This window comes from Phalacrocorax aristotelis, chromosome 18 (genome assembly GCF_949628215.1).
Source record: "Phalacrocorax aristotelis chromosome 18, bGulAri2.1, whole genome shotgun sequence".
Taxonomy (NCBI): Eukaryota; Metazoa; Chordata; class Aves; order Suliformes; family Phalacrocoracidae; genus Phalacrocorax; species Phalacrocorax aristotelis.
Genome location: NC_134293.1, coordinates 9909280 through 9923773, shown reverse-complemented (window position 1 = coordinate 9923773; position 14494 = coordinate 9909280). Strand labels below are relative to the sequence as shown.

The following is a 14494-nucleotide window of genomic DNA, read 5'->3' as shown; positions in this document are numbered from 1 at the left end:
TTATCTGCCTGGAAGGTTCCCTCTTACAAAGGGATCTCTCTCCCACCTAAGAAGGTGTGCCTAGGACTGGCGAGCAGGTCAACTAGAATACCTTCTTGAGAACACTTCGTACTTGCAATTCATAAACCTCAGCATGTTAGCTGGAATATAGAATCATTCACGTTGGAAAAGATCTTTAAGATCACTGAGTATACTGGTGATGGGATGCAGATGAATGCATGCTGGGTCGCCAAGGCTCAGGCTGGGTAAGGCCAAAGAAACAACAGGAGGTTATTTGTCCTCTGAATTTCTAATCTGACATTGGCTTAGAAAGAACATGACACAAGGGACGCTGTAATGACAGTGTTTTGCAGCTTGTTTTTTCTCTTAAATAAGATCTAAAAAAACAGGTCACAAATATTTTAGGCAATTGAAAATACAACAACTTTTTTTTCCCCTCTCAAATGATTTCATTAGTGTGTCCAACTTGGCCGTGGCACTTCGGGTAATTACACTCTGCCTCTCTAAACCGTTACGGTTTCAGGAGAAGGCAGAATTTTTCACTGCAACATGGTTGCACAGCTACTAGGAAGTCCTTGCTTACTAACTGCTACTGTGATGGATCCAAACCTAAACTGTAGACACTCCCATATAAGTCTGTGGCTCAGTCAGGGTCCTAAATCTCTTTGAGACTCTGCAGCTGAAAAATACAAAATCAGTATCTTGCATTTTCATATCAAAGTTAATGCTAATCTTATACTGTTCTGTAAATTTATCACACTGCTCTCAAGTTAATTGCACATGCATGTTTAGTCAGGAAATCTTAATGACACAGCCACGGACAAGAGGGTTATGCACAGAACTGAACCACTGTAGAGTCTCTGCCACTAAGCCAAAACATAGAAAATGAATCTTGGTAAGTTACAAAAACACATTTGCCATCAGTGTTTCATAAATACTTACGATTGTTAATCACAAGCCCTGGAAATGGTCTGTAAAAAAAAAAATAAAATTCAGAGGTCATGCTAAAAAATGAATAAAAAGTCCAACAAAACAGAAGGAACCATCATAGCAGCTCTCGGGCGCCATGGTTTGTTCCTAGCACTTTGAAAAGTCACATACACAGAAAGATCTAAATCCTTCCCTCAGTCACAGCTAATTAACAATGGAGTCGCCTCTTCTTCAGACCTCAATTAAATAAAACATAGCAAAAGTCCTTTCAGTCAGAACTCTTCATGATTAAGGGTTGAGAATTCAGACACCTCAGCAAAATATATTTAAGAAATTTATCCCTATCTAAAGACAGACTGAAGCTTTTAGACTCCTGTGAAGCAGCCTATGATTTGAGAAGTTGCATAAACTGATAAATTTATTTTCAATTCCTGAACTCCTCCTGAGTATGATTCCAAAGTTTCATCTGTTCTGCTTCATGCATAGCTATACTCTGTATATATGTAGGTGCGTGTACGTGTCCGTGCAAACATTCACGTACAAATAAAATTAACTTATATTGTAATTGGACAATATAGTATTTCTATATATTGTAGATAAAACTAGTTTTGTAGGAAAAAAATGTTTTTTCAAAGAGCTTAACTCAGGAATTTTAACACAACTGAAACACTTAAAAATAATAATATTAATTTAATACTACTACAAACATACTATCTACTGTCAAGAGCCAACAAGCTCTGGACCTGTCTCAGAGCTCGATCTGATATATGGGAGAGCTAGGCCCACAACACTTTACAACTGTGTTATAGAATATGAATAGATTTCAACTCAAACGCAGCTTGCTATAATATGCAGTATTAATAATACGCTCTTTGTCATACTAAATTGGACACGTCCTCCAGAGAGTTACCATCTTCATTCATGCTGTGAACATTTGGGCTTCATTTGACTTGACATATTGTTTCCAAAAAGCCAACATCCTCCACTATTTAAAGATGCACTGCAACTTCTAGTCTTTCGAATCTCAATTTATTCAAGCTACAGGGCTGTTCTCACAACATCTCTACGATCTGATCAATGGCAACCACATACCGAATGACAGTAAATTTGATAAACTCTGCTGATTCCAAAATCTTCCTCATCGAGCTGATTTCCAGATAACTGGGAGCTTTAAATGCCACACCAGGAGGCATCCCATCCACCACCACACAGCCAGGGTTGATAGTGATTTTTCTGTATGGGACTTTCACGGGAAAATTCATACCAATGGCTTCACCTAAGTGAGAGAGGTCACGTTTATTTCCAAGTCTACATATTTATGGTTAGACATTGAAGAAAATGTCCTCAGACGATTAAGAAACTAAATGCAAACTATGAAAATCCACTTGACAAACCATTACAGTGTTACATTTCGGATTACACTCATGAATGTTACTACGAAGATCGTTAGTTACAACTGCAACTCTAACAGCTCACCATGTAAAGGACCCAGACTCTGGTTTTACTAAAAAACTTATAGAACAGGGTATCTAGGGAAATAGCGACGCGAAGGAAGACAAAGCATTTCCTGCAACGTGCACAGAAAAACAATTCAACACGGCACTAGTGAAGGAATTTCAGGTAAAGCAGCTGAGGTCATTATTGCTGTATGATGCAATTACAAAATAGCAATAAAGAAAAACCTTACAAAGCAAAAAGGTTATGTGGCATTTTAAAAATTAGTCTAGTCTCAAGTAGTAAGAAGCCTCTGAAGCCCTAAGAATAATCATGGTTTGCCAGCAAAGTAAGTATTTCATCTGTGTTTACACAGAAATAAACCTGAAGGAGGGGAACATAAAGCAACCTACGCTCTTGGGACTTTTTGTTTAGAAAACCAAACAACCTACATCACTTATAAAAGACTTTTTGAAGTCAAATCACAACATTCATATACAATTCTTAAATTTGTTCATTTTAATGATCATATATATCATCCGCTGTGATGATTCAGTCACTTCAATATGAACATCGTTAACTGCATTCACACCCATGTAAAAATGGGGAGTAAGAAGCAATTACCAAATTTCCGGCTAAAAAGATCATTTACTTGCTCTCTCAATTGTCTGGCCTTCTCTACTTTTGACAGTCGCTCACTTTCATCATCTGGAAGAAATTGTTAGAATAGCATCAGAATTAAGCAGATTTTTTTCCCCTGAAGCTTGTTTATTGCTGCATGATTACTCAAAGCAGGTACGTCCAAATGCTTCTGAAACACCCCGTCTTTGTTCCTAGTTTTAGCAGTAACGCAGAATTGTAGAAATATGCAAAAATAGACGGTTGTTAAGAGATCTGTAAGAAGCTTCAAAGTATTTACATAACCAACATTAGATTTACTGTCTAGAGATGATTTTGTAAATTTAATCTAAAACCACAAATTGTATTTTATTTTCTTACAGTACATGTAACACTGGGGAAAGGTAAAAGTGAAGTGACATTCAGTACACTGCCATAGCATGCAACGTTCCTCATGGTTTCTGATAAATGCAATATATGCCTGAGAAAGTAGCAATCAGTGTAAAGAGAAAGCAGTTCAGACTGCATGGTTACTCCATTCAGTCTGAGCCCTGATCTCTTGAAGTTGCCAAGAAAATTGCAAGTCAGTTCTTAATTTATTGCATGAGAAGAAAAGGGAAAAAAGTGGATACTTCTTAACTAGGGGCTGGACCAAGAATATTCTAGAGATGTCACTGAATAGATATTCATGAGCGTTAGAAAATATTTAACATTTCAGCATACACAGAACGGTAAATTACGCTCTTTGTTGACTGTACTCATATGTCAGTGAACTAACTTGACTGTAGGAAAAAAATTCATCAGACTAAACAGATGTCATGGAGAATATAAGCACAAAAAGTATGACATGAAACCTGACAGTATACACACCTGGTATAGTTACTTGAATGATGTTAAGATCTTCAACACCTGCAGCTGTGTTCACCACTGTGTTTGTTGTGGTGCTTGCTGTGTTGGCCACATTAGATGAATTATTTTTTCCTAAAAGAATTAATTTTAAAAACAGTTATAAAAAGCCCAAAATCTTGACTGTCATGTATAAAGACAATATTGCAAAATAACAGGTATTTGCAAACTTTTCAAAGCAGACCCAGTCCCATTTGCGAAATGGGTTCAGCTTCCAGTGAGACATACTTATTGAAGGTGCACACTACTCTGACTTCCCCATCCAAGAGGAGAAAGGGCTAGACTGAAGACAATGTTAATCTTTACCTACCTGGCTTTCTAAAAGACTATTAAGAAAAGGGGGAAAAAAAAAAAGAGTATGTGGAACATCTATTTTCATATTTTTATTAACAGAAGAATCATAGTACTTGCCGTTAATTCAGTAACACCTACCGATCCACGCGTTCACTGCATGCATTCACAAAAGAAACCCCTTAGTTAGATTCGTAAGCCACGCTGTCCAGCGGCACAAACTAGCGTAGTTCAACTAACTCAGTGGAGTTTTGCCGACCCATAGTAACAGATAATAATATGACTCAAAGCATTTAATCCACGACCTGCCTGACAGAGTTTTCTACTGGCTACCTGCGCTGCTATCTGCGCAGCATTTCTCATTTAGATGACCTACGTATCAGCAGCAAATAATTTATCTCTAGACCTGAATTACTTCTGTGAATCACACATTGCTACTTACATTTTGATAAAAGGTAGTAAAGACTACATTAGAGGCATGATTGTTGTGAATAACTTAAATTTAATACTCCTTTGCTAAAGCTGTATTAAAACCGTAACGGGAAAGTGCTTTTGCCATCTTAGGAACAAACAAGCAAACCAACCACAGTGTAGAATAGATCTTTCAGGAACTCATTAACACCGTGCAGCACTCCTGATTTGTATTTAAACCTTGAAAGAGACTTATCTAGAACGTTAAGCAGTTGCAAAACTCACTTTGGGGGCTTCTAGCAGAACTTTCCTTAACAGCCGCCTCAAACATCTCAGGCCTGCAAACAGATTGAACATCTCATGTACAGCAATAAAATGGCATTCATCAACGTTAAAGGAAACAAGATTTTCTAATATTAATTTACTAAAGACAGGAACTAAATTCCATAAATGCTATATTACTCTCAGAAAAGCAGACAGCCAAGAATGCGATGGCTGAGAGGCTCCGCAGCTTCTCTTGCCACTGTTTCTACACTGGCACATGGGTACCTAAACCTATTCTAGACAAGAAAAATAAATTCTTGCAACACCCAATATATGAATCTCCACTTCTCGGCTCTTAGTACACTGCTGCCAAGTTTTATGAGTAACCCATGAGTGCTCCATGCAGTAGGAACTAAACCAGTGATGTAATAACTGAAATGGACTGAGAAATCTGAATTAGAATGAATAAGAGACTTGCTCTTCCTCCAAAAACAGGTAGTGAGTGTCTTTCAGAACAACCTCTACAAGAGCTTTCTGGCCATTTCCTCGTTTACTAAAAATATTCCATTGTGTATTTTATCGAGTAATCTAGCAACTTGGCAACACAATTTCACTTTTTGGTCTACATTTGAATTCTTATAGAATGGATTATCAAAGATGTATGGAAGTCTTACTTTTTAATAATGAATTTTATCTTCGATTTGTTTCTCAGGATCTTCTCTAGTCTTGGAATTCCAAAAGTGGAAGGTCGGCGGAATGGCACCCCCTCAGGTAGTCCTTCCACATAGAAAACCTCCGGGAAGGATTCAAACAGTGCAAATGGCACCTTCACTGGTTCAGTCAGCCCCAGTGCTTCCCCTGAAACGCAACAGAGCAAACAGGCTACCAGCTAGGCAACTGATGTGTCTATAAAAAGGAAAATCTCAGGTATAAATGGTCTATAATAGTTGGCACATACATACTAGATTAGCTGGAATCAGCAGGCTTTGGCGTTTTTTGGTAACAGCTATGAGTAGGCAGGAGGAAAGTAAACAGTCTCAGACAGAACTAACTCATCCTGTTGCAGTAAATCTGATCATAATTTGCAGTTGAAAATATTGGTATTTATAGACAGCTCAGGCCACTGGCTTGGTCTGCATATGGGACTATCCTGTTTGTACTCCACTTCATTACAGGCAGTGTGTTCTGTCTTTGTCTCTGTCAGAGAATAGCATCAAGGGCAGGTGACATTAGTGTTCTTGTTCCAAGAACTGCACTCAGAAGCGTAATGAGAAGTCATTACTTCCAAAGGTCGTTAGCTTCCAAACATCCTGCACTAGAATAAGCGCTGGGATACGATGGAGCACGTCTCTCCAGATACGATCCATAACGTATCAAGTCATGCAGAGGCTGAAGTCATACAAAGTCCCATTCATAAGCAGAGCGAAGGAAACTTAAAAGATGTGCCAGGATGTGGAGTCACTATGCCTCTGGGTGATTAAAGAAGCAGTAATCCAACCACAACTCCTCCATTTCCAAACCCAAATAAAGTAACTAGTGGAAATGGGGCAAAGAATTGCAAGCAACGTATATGAGAATGAACTCAAATGAGACACTGCCTAGAGCACACAAGGGTTGCAGGACCTTTGGAATAAACATGTGAACATATCTATCATGCATCAACTGCATGTCCTTAAGAAAGATACCTTGGTAAAAACGAATCAATAAACTTACCACATTTTTCATTAAAAAGATTTTCAACTTTCTGCTTTAAGTCAGTAATTTTGGCATTCCACGCCTCTGCCAGGAGGAAATCGGAAGAATTAAATCAACATGCGCACAATAAATGAGTCCTTGAAGAATATTTTAATAAATGTAGAATAAATTATTATGCTTGATAGCCTATTTACTATGACAGTAAAATGCACAAATAGCTCTCATTCTGCAAATGGCACTGAAACATTCTGCTGCCGTCTAAACCTACATCCACATGAATCCTCATTTTCCTAAAGCTTTGAAAAATACCAATAACTAAAACAAGGATGATTAAAATTGAAATTAATGCAAGAGTGATCCAAATTTACAATATCAGGCAACTTTAAAATTACTCATCCAAACCAGCACCCAAAATAGCGGCAGCAAGTTCTTCATATGTTCAGTGACACAGCCCTTAAATGCCCCTCTGAAGTTCTGTAAGCTCTATCATAATTTCAGCTACAGCGGGTAAGATTAAATGTCCACCTCGCTAGGCATTTTGTTTCTGACAGTGACCAGCAGCAACTCCTAAAGCGGTTCACTTGTGGCTGCAGCAAGTGGTCCATAGCTGGTCTACAAAACTAAAAACTCCATTGAAAGTTTAAAAAATTTGCAAACTAAAGCTTAAAAAAAGCCTAGGCCTAACCGTAACAAGCAAGTCAAAGAAAACTGTACACAACTGTGACTACAAATACTGCCCAGGCCAAAAGGAGCAGTCATACAGTCAGTATCTTATATTCAGTCTAAACTGGCTCAGTGGGAGGAAAGAATTCCTTTGTTTCACGTTTTATGACCATATGGTGAAAAAGGAAGCATGGGGGAAAACAAAGAAAACCAAAACCAAACTCCGATATAAATATAAGCAAATAATCTCAGAACAGAAGGATGCTGGGAAAAAAAGTTTCGTGAGACTTCGAAAACTGCTCACAGTTACTCTGAATACAGTCATTCATCTCTGTTGACCACAGAGGATTTATTCTGTGGCGCAGATTTGACCCTGCTTTCATCGCAAAGATTTCTGTGCTGTAGCACTGCACAGGCAGGCCTGGTCCTCCGCGGTTAAAAAGCTCCGGCCCAATGCTCATGAACACAACTGCATGTCTTCCAGTCCTGTCTGGCTTTTCCTTTACTGATCTTCCAGAACAGGAGAGGTCTATAATGGCGATCTTGCAAAATGGGCTGCAATAGATCATGCCTTACTGACATTAGGTCATTGCTCCCTAGTTCCTACGTACCACTTGGGTAGCTCTGCACAGTGAGGCTCAGTATTTCGTTTGTGCAGCGCTTATTAAGCTTATGCACAATATCAGATCTCAGCTGGGTTTATGCACTCTGGTGGTACTGCACACCTTCAAGGGTCTGCAGCACTGTGAAATAAGAGCAAAAGTCTAAAGGGACTGGTTCTGAAACCAAGTTAATAAGATCTAATGGACCCGTACTGCATTTGTACAGCATTCTCAATAGATCATCCGGGACTTCTCCGATGCAGGTTATTCTACAGGATGAAGAACTGAATGTACGTGAAAGGAGGAACTTCAGTCATTCACTAACTGGGAAATAAAACACGAATTCAAAATCTCTCTCATACATAATCACCAGAATTTTCAATACCAATCATAACAGAATCCACGTGTGCTAATTCCCAAGACATTTACCAAAAGAAAATTCTCTTCCTCGTGGCTTGAAACTCATATTGGACCCATTGGTTTGAGAATTAGTTCGAACATCTGTTGTTTGTGGTTTATTAGGACCTGTAAAAAGACATTACATATATACATGCAGAGAGCAGAAGCAAGCCATCAATCGAAAAAAACAACATATCAAACTCGATTACTAGAGAAAACTTAACTTCTGAATCAAGAGTAGAATAAAAAAACCCTTAAGAAGTCCTTCTAGGGTTGTATCCAGGCATTTGATACTACTGATCACATCTGTCATCCCTCTGCTCAGGTCTACATCAGTTCCCACATCTCTGCTTAGAATAAAAGGCCCAAGCAAGCTGTCAAACTCCAACATTTTACAAAATCATCATCTGCACCGAATCCAGCGTTATTCAGAAACAAAAAAAATAAAACCATTTCTATATTAAAGTGTATCTGGAACCCTGAAATGAAACTGAGTTTGCTACATGAGGTGCATGTATAAGTTAATTATGGGCGATGAAATCTGAGAACAGAAAACATTAGAAGAATATTTAACGATACTTTGCCCATACCTTCTTCAACAGTAACTTCAAGCTCTGGGACCTTTGAATTGCCTGCAGGACTTCGTGACCTTTTTGAACTCTTTGGACTCATTGCTGGAAGTCAATATAATACAAGGTGTAATGCACAAACCCTCTGTGATGCATATCCTGCACAGCTAATAAAAAACCAGCTGTATTCTGAAAATTCTGCAGACTGAAGAATGACTTGTGTCTGTATCAAGTGCAGTCTGCATTGTAAAATCTGAACAATACAGTGATGCTCACAGCCTTAAAAAGTAGGTTTAGTACTCTTGAAAAAGGCAGGTATCACATCTAAATTTCCATTCCACTAACTCAGAACGTAAGACTTTGTTGTTTCTAAGTGTGAGGGACAGCTTTGGTACTTCTTATTTTATCTAAATAAAACTACTAACTTTTGAATTTTTTGTACACAAACTTAAAAGATTTTCTTTTTTATTCTTTTCTTACAAAACTTAATTGTTATTTACTCCAGTTCACAACTGTAAGTTAAATAAGTCTTAGGCCATGAACAGCAAAATAAAAGTTGTCAAAATTGGGTAAATTCCATTTTCTGTATTGGAATAGTGTTAAGTTAAAAAAAGTAGATAAAGTTATGATTTGACTAACTTTTTCAAATAAAAGCAGGTTTAGAGGCTACTCTGCTAGATCTTCTTAATGCCTTTTGTCTGCAACACCCATGTTTTTCAACCACAAGGACCTCTGTCTTTTACAGAAGCAGAAAGTAAGTATTTATGAAATGATGGCAGCAAATAACATTTAATTGTTTACCTTTAGTGTTTATTTTACTCGCCAGTCCTGGAGGCAAATAGGAAGTGACAAGCTCAGGCCTAAAAGTTGAACAGAACAGAACCCAATCAATTACTTGTTCAAGAAAAATAATATAGCAAAATGTTCCAAATTTCTTGGAATTCAGTTAAGTTCCAATTTACATAACATCAGCTCTCTATAATAAAATTCTACTAGAAGCACCGGTGACTTTCCATCTACTATAACCACAAAAAGTTAGAAAACAAAGCTACATTTTCTACTCTGTGATTTTCTTATGGGTTTATTTAAAGCAAAAAATAAAGAAAAAGAAGGAAAAAAGCTTCCAGGTACGAGGTCGTTTCTCCCCTAGATCCTTGATGCACGAAACGTGCAATTTACACATCTATATAAATTCAGTAAGGAAGGTATATCCTTTTATAAGGTAAAACATACATGCAAAATGTTCTTTTTGTTTCAAGGAAAGAGAATTTAGGTAGCATTTAAAGTTTAAAGTTGCTGTGAAGAAAATCAACTAACTTCAAAATCAGGAGTAAAAATAACTGAATTAGAAACATACTTTTTAACAACAAATTTGATTTTGCCACTCCCACGGACAATTCTTTCAAGGCGTGGAATTCCAAACCATGTGGGACTCCGGAAGGGGATTCCTTCTGGCAAGCCTTCGACGTACAAGTACTCAGGGTTTGATTCAAATACAGGATAGGGAACTTTCACTGCCTCTGAAAGCCCCAGAGCTTGGGCTGAAAATAAAGATTTAATGATAGTTTACACACTCAAATGGGTGGTATATTATCTCAAGTGATTTTAAGAAGCTTGGCTTACAGAAGCTCTGCTACTCAAGAGATTATAAAAAACCCAAAAGAAATACTTAAATAGATCTTTCTATTATTTTCGGCAAAATAATTGCAGATGGCAACTTCATCCATCTTGTTACAGATAACATCCAAGTCTGCAGAACCTAGTATCTTCTTCTGAGAACTTTTTTCACCCAAAAGCTTGTTTTGCACATATCTCTGTCACACAACTGGAAAAACTATGGCCTAGGACATTGTTATAAAGTCATTTAGGTCAGTTATAGGGAAGAGCCAGTAAAAAGTAGGTGAGACATCTGACCTAGCACATCTCTGAGGTTTAAGCACAGACAAGTTTTAAAACACAGCAGCAATATAAAACAGTTCATTTAACATGTAACTTACCAAACTTCATATTAAATATCTCTTCTACTTGCTTTCTTAGCTTTGTGATCCTGACGTTCCAGTCTTCTTTGACTGAAAACCAGAAATGGATATGTCAGAGTGTTACCCAGTTCTAGATAAAAAGGTACATTCAAACACATTCTTTTCAAGAGAAGAACCTGTGAACAATCACATCTGGACAAGGACGTACAATGAGCAACGATTGTTAATGGCACCTTAAAGGATAAACGTAACTCCCTCTACATAATGGAAGATCTGTTTAAATGTAGTTAGAAATTTCAAACATTGCCCCAAGTGGGAGAACTTGCTCTTCAGAGCCTTTAAATGCAGGAAGGAATTATGCTAGTGGCTCTTGCGAACTTGGAATTAATTAATCGTAGTGCAACACTCTTCAGAACAGAGATGACGATATAAAGTGTGCTTTGCTAAACATCTTGATTAGCATAAAAAAAATCATCTTCAATCTTGTTCTCTGTTATAAATGAAAGTCAATTATAGGAGTGCTAACCAGAACGGACAATTTGTAGCTTAGGTGGAGAAGAAAGCAAATGACACTAGCAGCAATAAAAAGCTCTACTTTTCTGACAAACAGCATAATTGATTATTTTTCATCATAACCCACAACTAACAATTAACTGCCACTGAGCTAATACCATTCAGAGTTACGGAAAGCATGAAGGAAGGAAACTAGACGAAGTTTTTTGTTTCCAAGTAATATTTCTGACTAACAAATTACCTGACCTTCTTTATATCTAGCTTCTTATACTGTCAAGGCAAGACGCATTAATATTTTTTGCAATCTGGCTTACTTATTTGTTAGATTTCACAGGTATTTAACACCTGCACGTGTTTATACTTATGCACAGGTTGTAATCTCACTGGCAAAGGAATTAGACTAACTTGCTTAAAAAAATTAAAATGTTGTTTGCAGGCTATCTGTTGAGGGCACCAGATCGTTACTTTGCAACAGAATGATATTTTGCCTAAAGAAAGGTCTAATATAGCAACACAAAGTACTACATCTGCAGTAACAAGATCTTCAGCCTTTGCCTGGGAAAATGGTTTTCACTGGACTCCACGTCCAAGAGAACATTTGCTGTGTCCTACCTGTCTGACATTAAACCCTGGACCCTGCTAAGCATTGTGGGCAGTGGTTAGTGAAAAAAAATATAGCTAAGACAAAAAAAGAAATGTAATTCTGAAGATTCACACAGTCTGAGTTTTAGGAATCACGGCCACGGCATGTCAGTTTTGTCAGAAAGAGAATTTCATTAGCTGTTTTTTTACTGTTATCATTGGCACCTGCTGTTATTACTTTATGGTCAAATTGTCTGTTATATTGTCAAATTTGACAACAAACAGGATTTTGGCAACAAAACAAATGAATTAGTGCTGCCTCTTCCTCCTGTTCCACATTGAACGTAGTCTTTTCTACTGAGCTACCCTCTTGCTGAATATGAGCCTTTCCCTAAAATCCAAACAAAATCCATAATACATTGTGATGACATAAGACTATTGATTATATGATTAAATCTTCTTTTTTTTTTTTTTCCAGAAAGCTCAACACAATCATTTCCTGAAGCTGCAGTTTGTTTATTCAGTGAAATGTGTGGGGCAACAACCTAGCAAGCCCTGGGTCTTGGTCTGTGTTATTACTGCTAGCAGATTCATACTCTGGATTGCACACTTCTGTAGCAAGAAAGTATCAATACGCCAATTCAGAGTATTTGATTGCCTCAGGAAATAGAAAGCAATCTGGATTCTCTTCCTCTATTAAAGGCATTTCATGTTTACAAGAAGTCATTACAATTCCTTACCAACAGAGGCCTGAAAAAAGCCCAACAAAGTCAGCTGCGAAATGCTAAGGGGCTCCAAAGCTTCGATTCAGGCCAGGAGAGTAACCCCAGTTCTCCCGGGCTGTGAAGGTGATCCATTCTGTTACTCAGAGACAGCTGGACTGCACCGCAATCCACAAATCCATCCATGGTCATAACCGTCAACTTATTGTTTTCAAAACTCATGAAGAGCACGTCAGCGCACCCATCACAGAGGGTTACATCTCGAAAAATGTTGCATCGATGCAAATTTGTGTCCCCACAGATCCCTTCCATTCCCACTTGGAGCACCCGTCTTACCTGGGGTGTTCGACCTGGGCTGAATAACTTCGGTTGAAGTGAGAGTTAGCAGCTCCGGCCTGCAACCAGAAAGCAAATAATCTGCCCATGCATGACACAAATTAAATCCTAATACTTATTACAACATAATTGAAAAGTTTGGATTTTTCTATTATGTATTTCACACTAGTGAAAATGCTACAAAGATATTTTGGAAGACTTGTCTGGATTGCAAATACCCACTTTAAAATGCAGAATATTTAATAGGCCTATTTGGTAACTAGACACTAAATGCTTCATGACTGAATGAAACCAAGCGCTTGATTACACAAAGGGTGTTTGTCTGGCCTCTTTCTTAAAAAAAAATGTTTAGGCGTTAAAACAAACACTTACCTTTTGATCACAAATTTTATTCTGTTGCTCACTTGAATTATTTTTTCAAGGCGAGGGATTCCATACCACGAGGGACTCCTAAAGGGGATGTTCTCTGGCAGCCCTTCAACACAGAGGTCAGTAGGATGCGCCTCAAATTTCTGGTACGGAACAGCTTTAGGCTCAGTGCTCCCCAAGGCCTCGGCTGTTAGAGCAAAATACACCTAGTAACTGGACAGTCCAGCCATCAACCTTTATTAAAAGCTAGCTAACCTACCAAATCTTCAGGCTGTTGCAGTTGTGACCTTAGAACCTGGGAAAACACAGGATATCTAAACCCAACAGAGTCCAAGTCTCAGCACACCAAGAATATAAACATTTACCATATTATATCACATTGATATTGGCAGTCACAATGCTAGACTGAAGATTACTGGGTTCTTCGCTGCGGCATAATACAGTGGTTTTGTCCAAAGCTTTTCATCTATTATAGAGCATCATGCAACATTTTATTCTAGTCCCTATGAAGCTATTTTTATATACTAGAGAGAACATAAGAATTCACCCAGAACTGTTCTAATACTAATTTTAATGGCACAGCAATGGATATAAGTAAGTAAATGGTTGTTTTAGTCAACATGAAAGGAAAAGAAATCCAAGTAGGAAGGAACTGAGAGCAATTAGAAGAGCTGTACATATAAGATTTATTATTTTTTTTAAACTGTGAATTTACCTTGTTGTATAAGCTGAATAATACATTCTTTTTCACTCAACTGCCAGGATTTTAAATATTTGAAAAAAGTGATCAAAGGTCTCGTTCATGTAGATGTTCAAAGGAAATAATGAAAGCAATCGTCATAACAAAGCCATAAAAGAAAAAAATAATAATTCTGTACTCACCAAACTTTTTACAGAAGAGTTGATCTACCATCTTTCTCAGTTTGGTAATTCTAGCATACCACTCCTCTTTCACTGTATTTGAGAGTAAAACAGAACAAAGACAACATTCCCTAATTAATTTGGTTATATTTTCAGTCATTCAGTTTATAGCAGGCATAACCATCCGGCATTTTCAGGTAACCCAGGAAACACTACGCAGAAAAAGTATGGATTCAACTTGGAACTAGGAAAATTAATTATAAAAAAAGAGATATTAAACTGTACAAAAATCCATTGAACCAGTGACATCAATTTTCCTACAAAACACACACAGCGTATTGGCACGAATA

The 14494-nt window shown here is 37.6% G+C and overlaps 1 protein-coding gene across 23 annotated transcripts in view; it reads right to left on the bottom strand.

Annotated features, from left to right (window-relative positions):
• The window catches only part of GTF2I (general transcription factor IIi), a 78070-nt gene that overhangs the window by 7521 nt on the left and 56055 nt on the right, over positions 1 to 14494 (bottom strand). For 12 of the 23 annotated variants that reach the window (XM_075113259.1, XM_075113265.1, XM_075113261.1 and 9 more), the window contains 15 exons: positions 14166 to 14237; positions 13287 to 13470; positions 12915 to 12973; positions 10780 to 10851; positions 10140 to 10323; positions 9584 to 9642; positions 8804 to 8887; positions 8244 to 8339; positions 6568 to 6633; positions 5529 to 5712; positions 4876 to 4928; positions 3853 to 3963; positions 2989 to 3072; positions 2023 to 2206; positions 943 to 971 (listed from right to left, as the gene is read on the bottom strand). In XM_075113259.1, the coding sequence (XP_074969360.1) occupies positions 943 to 971; positions 2023 to 2206; positions 2989 to 3072; positions 3853 to 3963; positions 4876 to 4928; positions 5529 to 5712; positions 6568 to 6633; positions 8244 to 8339; positions 8804 to 8887; positions 9584 to 9642; positions 10140 to 10323; positions 10780 to 10851; positions 12915 to 12973; positions 13287 to 13470; positions 14166 to 14237 (1521 nt within the window). The remainder of the gene's footprint in view (positions 1 to 942; positions 972 to 2022; positions 2207 to 2988; positions 3073 to 3852; positions 3964 to 4875; positions 4929 to 5528; positions 5713 to 6567; positions 6634 to 8243; positions 8340 to 8803; positions 8888 to 9583; positions 9643 to 10139; positions 10324 to 10779; positions 10852 to 12914; positions 12974 to 13286; positions 13471 to 14165; positions 14238 to 14494) is intronic. The other 11 variants (XM_075113272.1, XM_075113275.1, XM_075113273.1 and 8 more) reach the window with 1 other exon arrangement.